This window comes from Centrocercus urophasianus, unplaced genomic scaffold, assembly GCF_019232065.1.
Source record: "Centrocercus urophasianus isolate 14NV4802_14NV808 unplaced genomic scaffold, USGS_Curo_1.0 seq_27, whole genome shotgun sequence".
Classification (NCBI taxonomy): Eukaryota; Metazoa; Chordata; class Aves; order Galliformes; family Phasianidae; genus Centrocercus; species Centrocercus urophasianus.
Window position 1 is genome coordinate 575,681 of NW_024884833.1, and position 16,418 is coordinate 592,098.

The following is a 16,418-nucleotide window of genomic DNA, read 5'->3' on the forward strand; positions in this document are numbered from 1 at the left end:
CATTCAAGAAGATAACTACCAGCAATGGACGAGGACTAAATCAAGCATCGCTTGCTAGAACGTGACCAGTGCAAATCCTTGGAACCAGATTGGTTGAATTTGGCAATGCCAAAGGAGCTGTCTGGTGCTTTAGTGACATTGCTTTCTAGTATCTTTGGAGAGTCTTGCTGGAAATGAGGTAGAGCCCTTTTCAGTGGGAAGAGGACAAACAACCACCTTCAAAGAATGCCTAAATGGAGTTACAAGCCAACCAACCACACTTAAGTCTAGGAAAAACTATGGGATGGTCTTGTTGGAAACGCTTGACATTTTAAGTAGCCAAGATAGACTTTTTTTTCCCACATGCAAATCATGCCTTGTGAGCCTCACTGCCTTTGCGACTAAATGAGTAAGTTCCATATCTAGGTGCAAAGCAACACATGTAATCTACTTCAGCATTAGCAAGTCATTCAGCTGTGTTCCACAATATTTTGCCCAAATTAGGGTGACGCTATCAGGGTGGATGGACAACCAGATGGTTCTTAAAAAGATCAGTCTCAGAGAACAGCGGTTAATGAGTTGTACACAACCTGCCAAGTGTTAAGTGAAGAACTGAAGATGTACATACCGTACAATATCTTTAATAGTGGCTTGGTAAAGGCAAGACTATGCACTCTCACTTGCATTGAAGGAGACACCAAATTGTTGGAGTCTGCTGGATGCAATTGAAGATTATACTGCAAGTCTGAGAAACTTGAATAGGCATGAGGAAGAGCCTTACAAAGTTCAGCAAGGATAAATGCAGTGTCCTGCTGGACCTGCAAAGGCAGAGCTTCTTGCTGCTGTGCAGGTTAAAACTGGACTGACTAGGAAGCAACTTTGCTGAAAAGAGCCTGTGGTTCTTGGTAGATGGTTTGGGGAGCCCAGTAATACATGTTTGGTAGAGTAGAGATGGTGGACTAAAATCACGAGCGAGGTAAACTGACTAAAACATTAATTTAAAAACAAACAAAACCCACTCAAATCATACTCTTAAGTAGGAAGTGTTAAAAGTTAGAACATTTTTTTGTTTCATTACCATAAAATAAAAGCATCTTCAGTAACTGTAATGTTCTCTTTTTTCTAATAAACATGTGGACTTGGAACCACTGAGTCTTTTGACTTCTTAGGAGGTGATTTTAGGAGCATTTTGCAATTTAACTGTCTTCTCACTGAGGAAAGTAACAGAAGAAAGTGGAAGAATAAATGTCAGTGCAAAAAAAAAAAGTGACCACCATATCAGGAAAAATAGTATGAAAAATAATAGAGGAAGGGATTGTACTGGAATATATGCATATGCTTAAAATCATAATTAAGGACAAAAAAGGCCTTGATGTTGTATCAATTTCATGTGTTTTCATTCGAGCCAGTTGCTCTTGTCCTGACAGTAGGTACTTGTGTGAAGAGTCTGGTTCTATATTCTATATGCACTCCTCTTAGAAATTTATACACATGAATAAGAGACATCTATTAATGAGCTTTCTCTTCTGCAGGCTAAACATTCTGATGTATAAAATGCTTCAATCCCTTTAGCATCTTAGCATCTCTGTGACAGGCTCTCTTCTGGAGTCACTCCAGTAAGCCTGTAACTTACACTGAGAAGCCTAGTGCTGTATTTAAAAAATAAAAAATTCTTCTCTGCGCTGGCAGTTCTCTTCGTTAGGCAACCCTGAAGACTACTGACTTTCTTGACTTACTAAATCGCATTGCTGGCTTATGATCATCTTGTCTACCAAAACTTCAGGGTCCTCCTCTGCTAAGCTGCTCTCCAGCCACTTGATGAAGAGCCAGTTGTACTGTGAGAAGAGGTACTCCTTGTATGTAAGCTCTGCGTGTTTCCCTTTGTTGAACATAATGAAATTTCTCTATGCTTCTTACCTTGCCCAGGTCACTCTGAAAGGCAGCGTAGTTATTTGGTGTATTCCTGGTTTAATACCATTCCTGGTATTGTATTAATACCATAAGCCATTCCTGGTTTTGTATTATATGAGCTTGCTGAGAATGCATTGATTGCATCATTCTGCAATTCTGGCTCTGTATCAATGACTGGGGTAGATCAATGACTAGCTTCCAGCTAACTGCTCACCTATCATCGTCCAGGCATGTCGCTGCATTGTAGAAGACCACCATGCTAGATAAACATGATTTCCCCTTTGAAAATAAATGCTGACAATTCTCAGTCACCTTCTTGTCCTTAAATCTGAAAATGATTTCCAGGGTTATTTGCTCCTCTAACTTCCTGGGGATGCAGGCAAGGTTCACCAGCCTGTCAGCAGATCTTCCTTCCTGAAGATGAGTGACACTTACTCTCTTCTGGTTTGCAGGAACATGTCCTGGTTGTCATGACCTCTCAAAGGTGACCAAAAGTGATGCTGCACAGACAAAAAGCAGCTCTCTCAGAGTTTGTATGTGCAACCTATTAGATTCCATAGGCTATACTATGTCCAGTTTAAGTGCTTTATAACCTTCACTGATAGGAGGTCATCTTTGTTCTAGGTGTTTCTTCTGATCCCAAGCACTAGGGATTACTGAAGACAGTTCTACCTAATAAACAGGTAAAGGTGAGGTAAAGAAGGCACTGAGTACATTTGCCCTTTTTTGTGTGTTTTTTTTTCCCCCACCACCATGAACTTCACACACACACACACACAACTTTAGCACAGAGCACGCTTTTTCTGTAGTGTTTGCCATTTTTATACTGGTAGAATCTTTCCTTGTTGCCCTTCGTATTCCTTGTGAGATTCGGCATGAAGTAGATTTTCCCAGCTCCAGCCCTATGCAATTGGACAGCAACTCTGCTTCCCTACATTAGCTATCTTTCTTTCATTTCTTATCTTCTTTCTTTTTATGCGTGGCTTTAGCTCTTTGATCATCATTGCAGGCCTCCTGATGCCTTTAATTTCCTGTATATAGTGATGAACATCTCTTGAGATTGGAGGATATGATCCTTGAATATAAAGAGCTGTATCTTGTAGGATTTTTCCAAGCACATATCTGAAGAGATCATAGCATGCTCTCCAAAATCCAGTATTGCTGAATTTTGTTACTCTGCTTTAAGGATCTTTTGTCAAATTATCATCACTGTAGCCAAAGCTGGCCTTGACTTTTGCATCTGTTGACCAGTTCTTCTGTTTATTATCAGGCCTAGACACATCTCTTTGATCACCTACATCAAAGTTGTCAGTACACTCCAGATATTTCTTAGGTTGTGTGTGTTCTACCACTATCAGGGTGCTTTAAGTTTACACCCCGTGGATGTGGTACTTCTGTTTGCCTGAAGAAAGCCTCAAATGTCTACTCCCACTTCAAGCATACATAGCAGATATTCACTGCAGCATTGCTATGTTGTTCTGTCTGCTAATCATGACCCATAACTCTCAACTGCCTACTGATCTGTTATCGCATAAAGTTCAGCTTCCCTCCCTCCCTTTCTAGCCTGCCCTTCCTGAGGAGTGTGTATCTGTTCATCACAGTACTCCTCTCACAGGAGTTATTCCACCTTGCTTCCATCTTCCCAATGAGATTGTAACTGTGATAATTACAAGACTTTTGTAATTTTCCCTGTTTGTTCCCCGTGCTGCGTGCATTAGCATACAGTCATTTTCAGGGAAGCACCCAAGTGTGCTGATTCCCCAGGAAAGGCAAAAGAGCTCTCTCCATAAAACTAGTCTGCTGGCATTTCCTTCTTTCAATATCTCCCCTTGAAGCGATTGCACTTCAGCCTTGATTTGTTAATTGCTGTGTTCCTGCTGATCATACCATATTGTTTGCTTGCTTACCTCCTTCACAGCTTCCTCACTTGTTTGTTGAAGGAATCTCTTTAACAGTTTTACCCAGAAGTTACATGCTTGCCTAGAAATGAGTAATAATGCTGTGATCACCAAATCCAAATAATACACAGAAGAACTAAAAACGCTATACTTCCATTGTGCAATAGCTATTAGATACTTAAATCGTGGATTTAATATTGTGCATAATGGAATTTGCCATCATGGCACAATTACCTGATTTAATTTGTGTAAAGTTGAGCAGTGGGAAATATGAGGACCATCTATAATGAAGGACCCTCTAAATGCCCAGTTAATTATGAATTTCTGTCAGTCTGCATACTTTCTAATTTTCAGGAGTTCTTGGTGATAAGAAATTTGTCCTGTTTTGAGAGGAAAGATCCCTAGATGTCTTTTTTTTTTTTTTCCTTAAACTAATGCTGTCATGTATATTTAAAACACAAGAATCATTAGTCATTGATTTTTTGAAGGCTGGGAATGTGTTTTTGGCCTAGTCCACAAGCAGTTCTCATTTGCCTTTAGATCAGTATTTGTTTTTTTTTCTTACTGTTTTAAAGTGGGTACCTTCAGTTCTCCACCATCTCTTTCACTCTTTTTTCCTTCCTCCCTCCCTTCCTTCCTTTTTCTTTTTCTCTCTTTGTTTCTCTTTTCAAGTACTTTACTTATTTATTTATTTAGTTCTAGTATTTTTGTTATTGTTCATGTATTTTCAAGATTATTTCTTTGTTAATTGCTTTCTGATAGGCCTATATCCTGATGGATGTTTTTAGTATTAATGGAAGTGCTTCTTGTATTTCTGAACTGAGATTCTTAGTCTAACTGTGTACAAAATTGACCTTCTGTTATGACTGCATCTAAATTCCTTAGAAGTCTCTGTTTTGTGCCTGCTATCAGGAATGAAAGAAAACAAAATCTTTGTAATGTCTTCTACTAACTGTCCACTTTAATTTTGACTGCCTCTTTTTGAGGTAAAAGAACTTGTTGATTGGTCCAGATACCCTGAAATTATATTGTGAGCTATCTTTGTGTTGTTCTGTGTCTTGTGATTCAGCCCATGGGCAAATGGAGAACTGGGCTGAGCTTAGGTCATGTCCTGTGATTAAGCACAACTGCTTTATCTTTGTTTTTCGAACATGAAGCCTTTGGGTTTCCATCCCTGTGCATCTTCAACCAGCTCTTCTTTTTTTTCTTGGTACTTTATAGATTTCTGACAGCTGCATGTTTTCACATGGCAATGCAATCTGTGGATGACCTTTTAACTGGTAACAAGAGTGGAGTGTTGTAACCCACGTCAGGTTCTTTCCCCTCCCATTTTCCGAGCCGGGGGCCTTTCCACAGCACCATGGGCAGGTGCGCAGTGCATGTGTGCCTCGTGCAGGTCCCGGCGCGTAGGGTGGGACCTGTCCTTCCTCCTTCACTGCCTATTCCTCTGTCTTGGTAGGTTTCATGGCTTAGGGCAATCATGCTCTTAAGCTACTCTGATAAATGGATTATTAGGACTTGAAAATGTGATTTGCTGTCCTTTAAGGCTCGTGCTTTCATGCTTTCAGATATGAACTTTATTTTTGTAATAATCATCTACTTTACAGATCCCAAACTAATGAAAAAGGATAGTCCCTGCAAACAAAGCTTCTCTTTTGCGTAATGACCTATAATGTATTATTTTATAAATGCAAGAAGCATCATGCTTACTTCTGATGTTAAAAAAGTAATTTCCTGGCTGGCTTATGTATGCATTCACAATGTGAATATGAAAGTTTAGTAGTAGGGAGGTAGGTGGGGTAATGAGTGTTCTGTTTTGCTTTGCTTTACTTTATTTTACTTTATTGGTACCTATTAGGTCATAACATTTCTAACAGTAAGGTCTTCTACTAATCCTGAAAAATTGTTTGTATGTATGTATGAGCCATAATAGTGACTCATATAATATAAATAAAGCTGAACAAAAGAGCATAGCTGCTACTACTCCGTTTTGTAGCTGTGCACTTATATTTTCATGGTAAGCCAAACAAGGGTGGAATGCTCTGGAATAATATTGATAATACTGTCTGATATTTGTAGTTAGTGCAAAATCAAATAATTTCTTTGCAATTTTGTTAATCTTTGCAAAATTTGGTAAAATCATCACTGCAGTATGCAGTCTTTATGTGGAAAGATACTAGTAAGTCATCTTAAAGAAGCCTGTTTAAAAGCAAATCTTCATTCATGTCTGGTGAGCACTGTAATTATATGGGTATGTTTTAGCCTTTATTTAATTATGCAAACATAATGTGTTTGGGGTCTAGGCAAAGTTATAGTTACGTTTTAATGTAAAGCAAGCAGTAGTAATTTTTACATTCTAATCACAGAATTGTAAGGGTTGGAAGGGACCTCTAGGGATCATCGAGTCCAGCCCCCCTGCAATGCATGCCCCCTACAGCAGGCTGCGCAAGTGGGTATCCACGTGGGTCTTGGGTATCTCCAGAGAAGGAGAATCCACAACCTCCCTGGGCAGCCTGTTCCAGTGCTCCAATATTTGCAATGTTTAAATACATTAAAGTGAATATCGTAAGATGTTTTGCATTGTCAAGAGTATATTTCCGTAGAGACTGTTTATTTTAATGGCACAGACACGGTCCTTTAGCCTAATGATTTTAATGTACTCATAATGCTTTTAAAATAATGACTGTTAAACACTGTTCATGTGCTCTGCTTAGGAGCTCATTTTTTTACTATTTTTATTCAAGTTTGTATTTTGACTTTTAGTGCATGTTGATTTTTTTTTTACTTTTTTTTTTTTTGTTGTTTTTTTCTACTTTCAGTATGGTCAAGTTTTAAAGCCAGAAAATTCCAGAGAGAGATGCAGCAATTCTAAATAAATCTCTAAAGCTATAAGAACTGATTGAGTATTCACAGTGTGGTAACTGTCTTCTAGCAGCACTTGCTTTCTTGAAAGTTGACCTTTGAAATATCCAGGATAATGCCCACATAACAAGCTTCTAGTCAACTATGATATTATATGTCTATTGTGCTTTGCAACTTGAAAGTGTAAACAAAAAGAAGTATGGAGGGGGAAAGAAATGAGAATGTTCAGTTGAAGATTTTTTTTTTTTTTCCACTATGGCTAATTTGTCAAAAAGGAAATCTTATGTTACCAATTCTGCTGTATTGCAGGGTTTGTTTGGCTCTGGTTTGGCATTTAATTTCTTTAAAGGATTTAGAGTACTTACATGAAGTACAAATGCAATCTCATTTACTATGCTCAATGTGTAAGATTTTTTACATCCCATTTTTACTGTGGTAAGGTGAAGAACTTGAAACCTTTCTTGTGTCAGAATGTTTCTTATGTATGCTTTACAAAATAATGTAATCACAGTTTTACTAGATATTTTAAAGATAAGTTATGCGTAGTCTGATCACTGAAGTTCTTGTGCGTGTTTTTTGGCAGTGGAATTAGACTTAAGAGCAACGAGCTGAACTGAGCTTTTCAGCTTTGGTAAGGCTAAACCTGAAAGCTATCATTTGTCATAGTGATATCTGAACTTCCTCTCTAGTTCTGCAACATGCTAGCTTTGTCTAAAACTTTTGATAGTTTTTGCTTGATGTTTACCTTATTCAAAGCAGAAAATACCATGTTTTGTCTAGTTCAAATACTAGATACACTTTATTGGAAACTTAGTCTTAACACCTTAGTCTAGGTGTTTTCTGAAGAGATTTTTTGCCCTCTAAGATTTGTTCAGTCTGTTAACATCCTAGTTTTTTTTTTAATCGTGGATATATGGCGTACTGCTGCCAAACCATGTGGTAGCTTAAACATTTTTTGTACTGTTTTGCAAGTGCTTTTCTAGAGGTAGAAGTTAAATACGGTTCTGTATTATGTTAATTACAGAAAACAGTATGATGAGCTTCAACACTTCGAAGTTAACATAGTATAGGCATGACTTTCAGTAACGATGTTGATGATTAATCTCTTTTCTTTGCATTTAACAGACTTTTTATTATAGTACCTTTTGGTATACTCACATCATTCAACTAATTTATACATCTCTTACTGACATTTTTGAAGAAAATGGTGTATTAATCTGTGGAGTTAAAAGTAGTTTTCATATTTTAATTGATGTCTGTGGATTTTACTCCTGGTAAATATTTTGCAGAACTCAAGTTTGGCTTGTTCCCCGCAGATACAGATACCAATAGCATGAGCTTCCATAGATTACTACCACAACTTTATGGTGTTCTTCCACCTTTTTTCTTTTCTAAAAACTGTATACAGCGAAGTACTTATGATGATTTATTTTTTTTTTTTTTTAAGCAACTTTTAAAATTTCTACAGGAAATGCTGCAAGAAAGACGGTAAACTAAAGTAAAACAGTTGTAAACAATAAGACAGTGTAGAGACGGGAAATTAATATTTTATTTCTTTTCTAGTATCTGTTTTGCTTATAATAGTGATAGAATACTAAAGGCAAACAAACAGTGAAGATGAACAACATCTAAAAATAGGAAAAATATGCTCTGAAAATATGTTGATTTTTTTGTGAAGTGTACTATAATTTAAGATGTGTCTCTGTATGAGTCATATTTGTAGCAACGATGTTTTGATTTACATTGAGCTTCAGAGTAACATTTCTTAACAAAATTGTAACTTATTTAATGCCTTATGCTTCAAGTTTTCAGTAGATACATCTGTACTTGCGTACTGACTAATATCCAACGTATTATTCAATTTTACTTTTATATTACTTTCACTTTACCACGCAGATATGCTTAAATTTTAAGGTATGCTTATTTTTCATTCTAAGAATACAGATATTTGAATCCATACTCATGGTTTGTTAAACATAACATTTCATATTATTTAGAATAAAAAAAACATAATTGTGTGCTTAAGTTTTAAAACACATTCACTGCTTACGTGTTATATTAGAATTAGGAATTAAAGGATTCAAGCTGGATAGCTAAGCAAATAAACAAAGCAAGCAGTGGTATAGATAAGGAATGCCCTAACATAATTAGCTAGGTTAATAGCATTGAAAAGAAGCAGGAGAGCTGCTGGTTTTTTGTTGTTGTTGTTGTTGTTGTTGTTGTTTGTGCATATATGTATGATTTTTTGTGGATTTTTAAGTTTTATTTTATTTTATTTTTGTAGTGGTGTGCTGGTTTGTTTGTTTTAAAGAAACTAGGACTAATAAAAAGTATAGCGTTGTTAAGAGAATGCTCCCCAGGGCACAAAAAATAAGCAGGGAAACTGTGATGCTCTGAGAAGCTCCATCTGTATTTGTTTGTGTTTTCTGACCAAGATTGTGTACAATTTTTCCTCTTTGTATCTAAATGCATAATTTTTTATGACCGTGAACTTGTGGTTGTGTCCTAGATAATCCAAAGGGATTTTGCACGCTACTGGAGAGGAGTTTCCATTCTCCCTTTCCCTGAAGTGTTGTACTGATCCCCACAGCCTTTTTAAAGGGGTAGTCATTCTCAGAAGTACTCTTATCTGCTGCAAGGATGATTTTCTAGATAAACAGTTTGTTTTAAACCAAAGCTGGAGATTTTGCTCAAGCAGATCTGCAGATGTGGTAACAGCTGAAGGAATTTAAGTGCTATAATCATTCACAGAATGTGGCATGCTTTGCAATGCCTTCAGGTTCCAACAGAAGCTAGAGTCCAGCCTTTTAGTGTGTGTAGTTGGACCATACAGTCTTGTCCAGATTGAGGTGCAGGAAGTTAGCTTTCCTGTATTTACTACACTGTATAGAAATACAGATAAATCTTAGGGATATTTCCTACAGTGGATTGAACTGCTTTAAGCAATGCCACCTAGTGTGCAAAAGAAAATTATCTTAAATATCTTATTTTCTTAATCACAAGAACAAATCATTCTCTATCAGACTGATGTCTTTGCGTTGATGTAGCATTTGTATGTTCTGTTGAAATATCCCCAAACTCTGAAATTTGCTAGTATTTATTGTGTATGCATATGATTTTACAATGGGAATTGCTACCCTCCAAGCATTGAAAGGAGTTGAAAGGGTCAAAATAAATGCAGATGCCAAAATGTTGGTACATGTAAGCAATTATAATGAATCAAGACACCATCAAAGTCCTCTTAAACTCTAGTTCCTTGGAGATCTAAACCACTGCAGAGCTTAAGGCCACCACAAAGGGTTTCGTTGCTTGTGGGTTTTTCTCAGGCTTAGTTTTCTTCTGCCTCGGTTAAGTCAGCATGTGGCAGAGTCCAAGAACTGGTGTCAGCACAAGGGAAGTGGTGGGAGCAGACAATGAGATGAGGGAGAGAGCAAAGCCATTCTTTCTTCCCAGAGATGGCCTCTTTTCTGAGAACTCTGGTCTTACTGAAGAAGCAGAGGCACACCCTCTAGCAAAATATTTGGGCAAGTCAAGTCCTAAATTCAAGTTACCACAAACTATTAACAGACAAATAGAAACTTTTTAATAGAGCATCTTAATTTACATTTCCATTGGCTGTTTCATTTGTCTGCTTCAAACTTAGGAGGGCATGAAGGCTTTGAGTCTGCTTTAATAGTAAAAACCACTCTTATGCATCAGTAATAAACAGACAGAAACAGTAGTAAGATTTAGATGGATTTACTTTAATTAGATGCATGTTTTTTGTGGGTAGATATGTACGTAAATTTCTTTCCCACATTGCTTTTAGCAGAAGTAAACGTGTTCCCCCACACATTTAGAGCTGTGAATCTGGTCACAGTCTAACTGCTTCCATACACCAGACTACCCATCTGGAAGTCTTGGAGATGTTCTGTTATTGTGGTTAGCCTCGTTTACTGTGGACCATAATATCGTTTCCTTACCTGTCTGTAGTCTGATGTAGTTTTCTAGCTAAGAGCTTTTGGTATGAATGCATCACCTGGCTGTCTTCAGAAGGACTTTTAAATTGTCTCTGTGAATATTTCCTACAAATACTCTACAAATAAGGCTTAGAAAATTTGTACAACCTTCAGACATATTCTCAAGGACTTGTGTAGTCTAATTATTTGAAAGAAACAAAACTGTTTGTCTATGCTTGGAGAATTGTCACCAGTGTGGCAATATTTAATCATTATCTTTAATTATTTGTTTTCATTATTTCTGGGTAATGACACAGTTTTGGTTAGCAGAATCTTGCATAACCTTTTTCAAATAATGAACTGTGAACAGTGCAATAGTTTGTGTGTTTTGTTTTGTTTTTAATTCATAACAAAGCCTTCTAAAAATCTGTATAATCTTAATGCCTGTCTAATTTGGAAATAGGCTGTGTGCTACTGCTTTTATATTATGTCCAGGCATCTGATGTCTCTGTATGGCAGAGAAGAAAAAAATACATTCCTTTTGTTGTAGCATTCTCAATGGATACTTTAACTACAAACATAACAGTTGTGGAAAAACGTTAAACTTTGTAACTTTTGTAATTCAAGTCAGGACATCTGTGGTCTGTATTCCTTTTGTTGCTTTTGTATTTTCAGATTTTGAAGAGATTTGCTGGAACAAAGAGTAGGAATATAGCAGTATAAGTTAGACTACTTTTTGAAGAGAAGTTCAGCAAACCTGAATCTTCTTCAGATCTTGTCTTAATAACTGAGTATCGCTCTCTGCAAGAAATGAAGCTGTCCAGCAAGCAAATTCCTTTCTGTTTTATGAAACTGATAATGACACATGATTCAGTGCAGTTAGGATGTGCTCTGTAATAAATTCTTCCAGTCTGGATTATAGTGAAAATTAGCAATCATCTCTAAATTATTTAGTACACTGAAGAATGCACAGTGTCATCAGGGGGGAGGAAAAGGAAACATTTGTAAAGCGTAGGAGTTGTATAACCTTTTCTTTCCTGCTGCATCTATAATTGAATTAGAATTTCATTAAATTCACTATGAGCAAGTGAACACCTTTACTCTTTGGAGTCATAAATTATTTGCCTGTTGTGGAGACTGCACTGAATTCTGTCATCAATGATTACTGTTGGTAGATAAAATTAAATATCGTTTGCAGGACTAGATTTTAGTTTTCCAAAATTTTTTAGAAGCGTTTTGAAGCTTTCTATTAGTTTACAGTTATCTTTTTTATTGCTTTTCTTACTCTACGGGTTCCAACTAGCATCTGTTATTGTGTATTGTGAGACATGGTCTTGGTTTATTTCTAACAATATATTTTCATTAAAATGTTTATTATACTTTATGCGAGAGGATATGATTTTTACTCGTGTACTGCATTCAGCCAACAAAACAGTTTGTGGTTATAGAGATGGAACTGCAGTGTTATGGATGGCTGTCAATAAGGTTGTATTCAGTTATATTCTTGACGTGGCAGCCAGGTAATATGAGGAGAGTGAGCTAGTCTTTTGTTCATGTGAGTGCAACGAGTGTGTATTTTGGCTTTGGTAGAAGTTAGTATTACATAGAATTTTTGGTGTGAATTGAATCAGCATTGAAAAGAAATACACCAGTGAGATTTTTTGCATTGCTTAGGATTCATAAATTACTGAATCCAGATCTGCGATAATAAATTGAATGCACTTTTTATTTTTCAGAGGCCCAGAAGACACGATAAATGATTGTAAAATCCTTTTTATAGAGGAAATGTACAAGATCGAAAAGCCAGGAGCTTACCCATTGACATTTGGTGATGGAGATTTCAAAAGTATGTGTTTCTTTTTTTTTTTTTCATTATTTGAACAGGCCTAAAAATTGAGTGCTTGAATGATGCTTCTTTAAAAATAAGAACTGGAATGCAAAAGTAGTAGTAAATATTTCCATGTGCAGGAAAGCAGTAATGTAATTCTTTTTAGATTTCTGTTCTAAAATTGTATTTACTGTAAGGTGTCTTTTAAAATCTTTGTTCTATGAGTCATGAGCAGAGAAGTGGGAACGTTCCAGACAAGCTATGTAGAATGAGTTCATAATGATAGTCAAGTTACTAAACAGTTGTTCAGATTACCAGAACTTCTATGACAATTGATATACCATTCAATCTTCTAATAAATCAATAAATGCCAAAGACAGAACTAGTCTGTAGTTCTACTGTTTAACCCTGTCATTACATAAGAATTGTATATAAATAAATGAATAAATAAAGGACTGTATGTCAAAGCTGTTAGTATAGCTGTTAGTGAAAAGAATCAGATATTTAGTATTTGAATGGTTATTTGGCCCAGCAAAACCTTCTGAAAATAACTGCCTTATTTCCTCATCCTCCCCACAACTAAAGGAAGGAGTTGGTAGCATATATGAAACACACCGTGGCATTTTGTCCAAAGTTTAAAAATACATTGTAGTTTCACTGTTCACAACAGTGAATGAGACTGAGAGACTGATCTCCACCTTTACTAGTAGATGTTTCTGAATTAAAAAATGAGGTAGTTACATAATATTTTAAATACAGACTCCAGGTGTTTTTCAGAGCTTTTGTGGGTAGCTTTGAATGCACAAGAACTAATCTGCTTACTGCTAATTAGCAGTCATCTGAAGAAACAATTTTTTAGAAAACTCATTCAATTTGAAGTGATACCCTGAAAATACAAATACTAATTTCTGTAAATGAATTTTTCACAACTCTTTTCTTATCACTTGTGATTTACTTTCCTGAAATGGCTCACAAAAAAAAAATCGTGTTTATCTTATTAGTAAAATCAAAGGGATTTTGCAACATCTAAAAATGTGTATTTTTATAAATTGTATCATGAGAAATTTTACACATACTGCTTTACGTTAACATATTTACTTAGTTTGCAAGTATAATTATTTATGAAACTTTTTAAAAGGCATAATTTTTTTTTGTTCTTCCCACATATATTCTATTTAATTAATCAATTTTGAAATGTATTTATGTGTTAAGGAAATGAATAATTTCTATATTGCTGATTATACAAAATTGGCAAAGTAGGACCATTTGAGTCCTGAGTGGGTATTTATTCATTTTGTATTCTCTATTTCTTGTGCTGACTTTCGTTTTTATTGCTTCAAATTCAGGCTCCTTATTTTCACTTACATCGTTGCCCTATTCATTTCTGTTCATGTGATTCTGTTTTTTGTAGCAAGCTGTCTTGTCATTGCTCACTTTTGCACAGTGCACATCTGTTGAGCTATAAGCCATACATAGTACAGTCTTTGCCTCTCAACTGTATTTCTCTAGTCCTAGTTTGTATTTAAACATTTTGAATATGTATGCATATATCTGCATGCACAACTACTTTATATGTATGCTATGAAAAATGGTATAATCTTGTTACAACAGCAGGTGAAATTAACTGGCCTTGAATGCTCCATTAGATTGTTGTGAATACAATCAGAAAATGCACTGACTGTATTTTTGCCTATATTAAACCCCTGTTTGTGTCTTTCCATAAGTTAGAATAACTAGTCAGCTGGATAAACAGTGCAGGAAAATTGTTTGTCTGTGGTTATATGTTACTTAGACTTTGTGTGTGTCAATTAGGAAAAATGTGTATGGTGTGTCAATGTAAGTTTAGCTTTTGCATTTAAATAGAAGGCAGCTATTTTGTAATAATTGAATGAGAGCCTAAATTCTGCAGTACAGGAAGAACATCATAGCTAAAAGCTGTTAGAAAATTAACTAGTTACATTCTTGTTATTAAATATCAAGTATTTCTATGTGAAATGAAATTAAAAGCTGGACATCAAGATACATTATTTCCATTAGGATTAATGAGTGAAATAAACATGGGATAACTCTTCCTGTAAAACAAGAGACTGCAAAGTAATACGTGCAACCCAAGGGTACTATGTGCTGGGGACAAACAGGCCTGTCTCGATATGACCAAGGATATTCAGTGTATTTCATTGATGAAATAAAGGCAGAAATGTAAGAAATTAAAGTCAGGTAATGAAAATGAATTTCATAGGTGTACTGACGAATGTCAAAAAACTTCAGGTATCATTGAACTAAATAAATACATCAACCTCTACTTGCTTATTTATTAATCTATTTTAAGATTGTTGCTAATCTTTGACCGAGTAAATTTCATAAGCCTAGGCAACCAACGGTACAAAGATACAGATAAAAAAAGGTTTTTTTTGTCTACTATTTATCAGATGAGGCAGTGTTTCTGTAAGGAGAGCTCAGTCAGAGAGCTAGTGCTGGTAGCCTTACAGATTTGCTCATCATGTTTCCATGGTATCTCACTAGGTGTTCTATTTGTAGCTGGTAATTTTTCATTTTCAGACATTCTTTTAAGTTTTTCAACTTTTCTGTTTTTTGTCTTAAAAATTGCGGGTAGCTGTACTCCTTCCACTTGTGAAAAGCATTGCTCAAGATCACCCAGAAGGACTGTTGATATAAAACAACGTCTAGCATTCCAGTCCCCCTTTCTGATAAGACTTTCAGTCTAGAGCTTCTTCTGTCCACGGAATTTTTATGCTGGTATCTTATTCATGTTGACCACATTTTCTGTAATGTCTATTATGTTGTGAGGTCAGATTTTTCCCAAGAAGCGAATGGTATTTCCGTGAACCTTCAGTTATTCTTTTTTGCTCTCTGTATGTTTAGAAAAAATGTAAAAGTATCCTGAACTCTTCTGGTAAATTAACCGTTTTTCTTTCTATTCAGGAATCAGCTCTTAAAAGAAGTATTGATGGTTTATGTTATACAAGCAAGCTAACCTACAGTGAATTAATAAGCTTTCCAGCTTCTATATGCATCAACTTAAACAATAGCTCGTGGTGAAGAAAAATAAGAAATAAAGCTAAGAGAAGATGAAAGCTTGTGCTTGAGCAGTGTTGCCCTGCATGAGTCAAAGAACTCTAGAGTTCGAAACTTCTAGTTTCCTATAAAGTGTGTCTGAAAGGCACAAGTCCTTTATAATGAAAGAAATCCTGTTTTGCTAAGGATTATAGATAAATCTTCTATGAGAAAGACAATTTCTATGATTTTTCACTTGTACCCTCTCTATTTGTGTAATATTCTTAGACTCCTTGTCAGATTTATTCCGAATGTATTTGCTTGTGACATCATGGCCATATTCTCTGAGGCTTGTTCCAGAGAATGAAAGTGGCAGTTTTTGTATGACTAATGACTTGGGCTATTTTTGGCAAAGATTATGATGTGGATAATTTTGCCTGTCCTGATCATGCTACTCTTCTTGGCAAGTTGCCGCTTTGACTAGACGTTATCGAACAATTCAGAAGTTTCTCAGATAGTTTGCCTGAGAAAATTCATCTTAAGTGTTAGTATTCCAGCTGTTTCAGTTTCTGATCTACTGTAATTCATGGTTAATTTTTTTCCGGAATTGTATACAAAAGAATATTTGCTAGCTTAGTCTTCCCTGTTCCCTTTTCTGAGTTTGCATTGAAGTTTTTCCAGTTAGATTACAGTAAGAGAGTACATGTTAAAGTACTCTTGCAAACTGAAGGCCATTATCAGTAGTTAAAATGTAAAATAACACATTTTGTTTTTTGGAAAGAAAAGTCTGTTCTTCCTACTGTACAGTATTTCTGACAGTCTACAGCTACTTTAAAGCTTCAGATCTGTTTAAGAGGATAAAATTACAGAATGTTGTATTAGGGCCTAAGGGCCGGAAGTTCAAGTTGTAGACTTCACAAAATGGGTGAAGAAAGTTAGGTAGTAGCCCTTTATAATTTTGTATATTGTAAACTTTCAGAAAAAGAT

General features: G+C 35.7%; 1 protein-coding gene across 2 annotated transcripts in view; it reads left to right on the top strand.

The window, feature by feature from the left end:
- Positions 1–16,418, top strand: part of UHRF2 (ubiquitin like with PHD and ring finger domains 2) — a 76,193-nt gene that overhangs the window by 35,331 nt on the left and 24,444 nt on the right. For both annotated transcript variants that reach the window (XM_042826817.1, XM_042826816.1), the window contains exon 5: positions 12,325–12,434. In XM_042826817.1, coding sequence (XP_042682751.1) covers positions 12,325–12,434 — 110 coding nt within the window. The remainder of the gene's footprint in view (positions 1–12,324; positions 12,435–16,418) is intronic.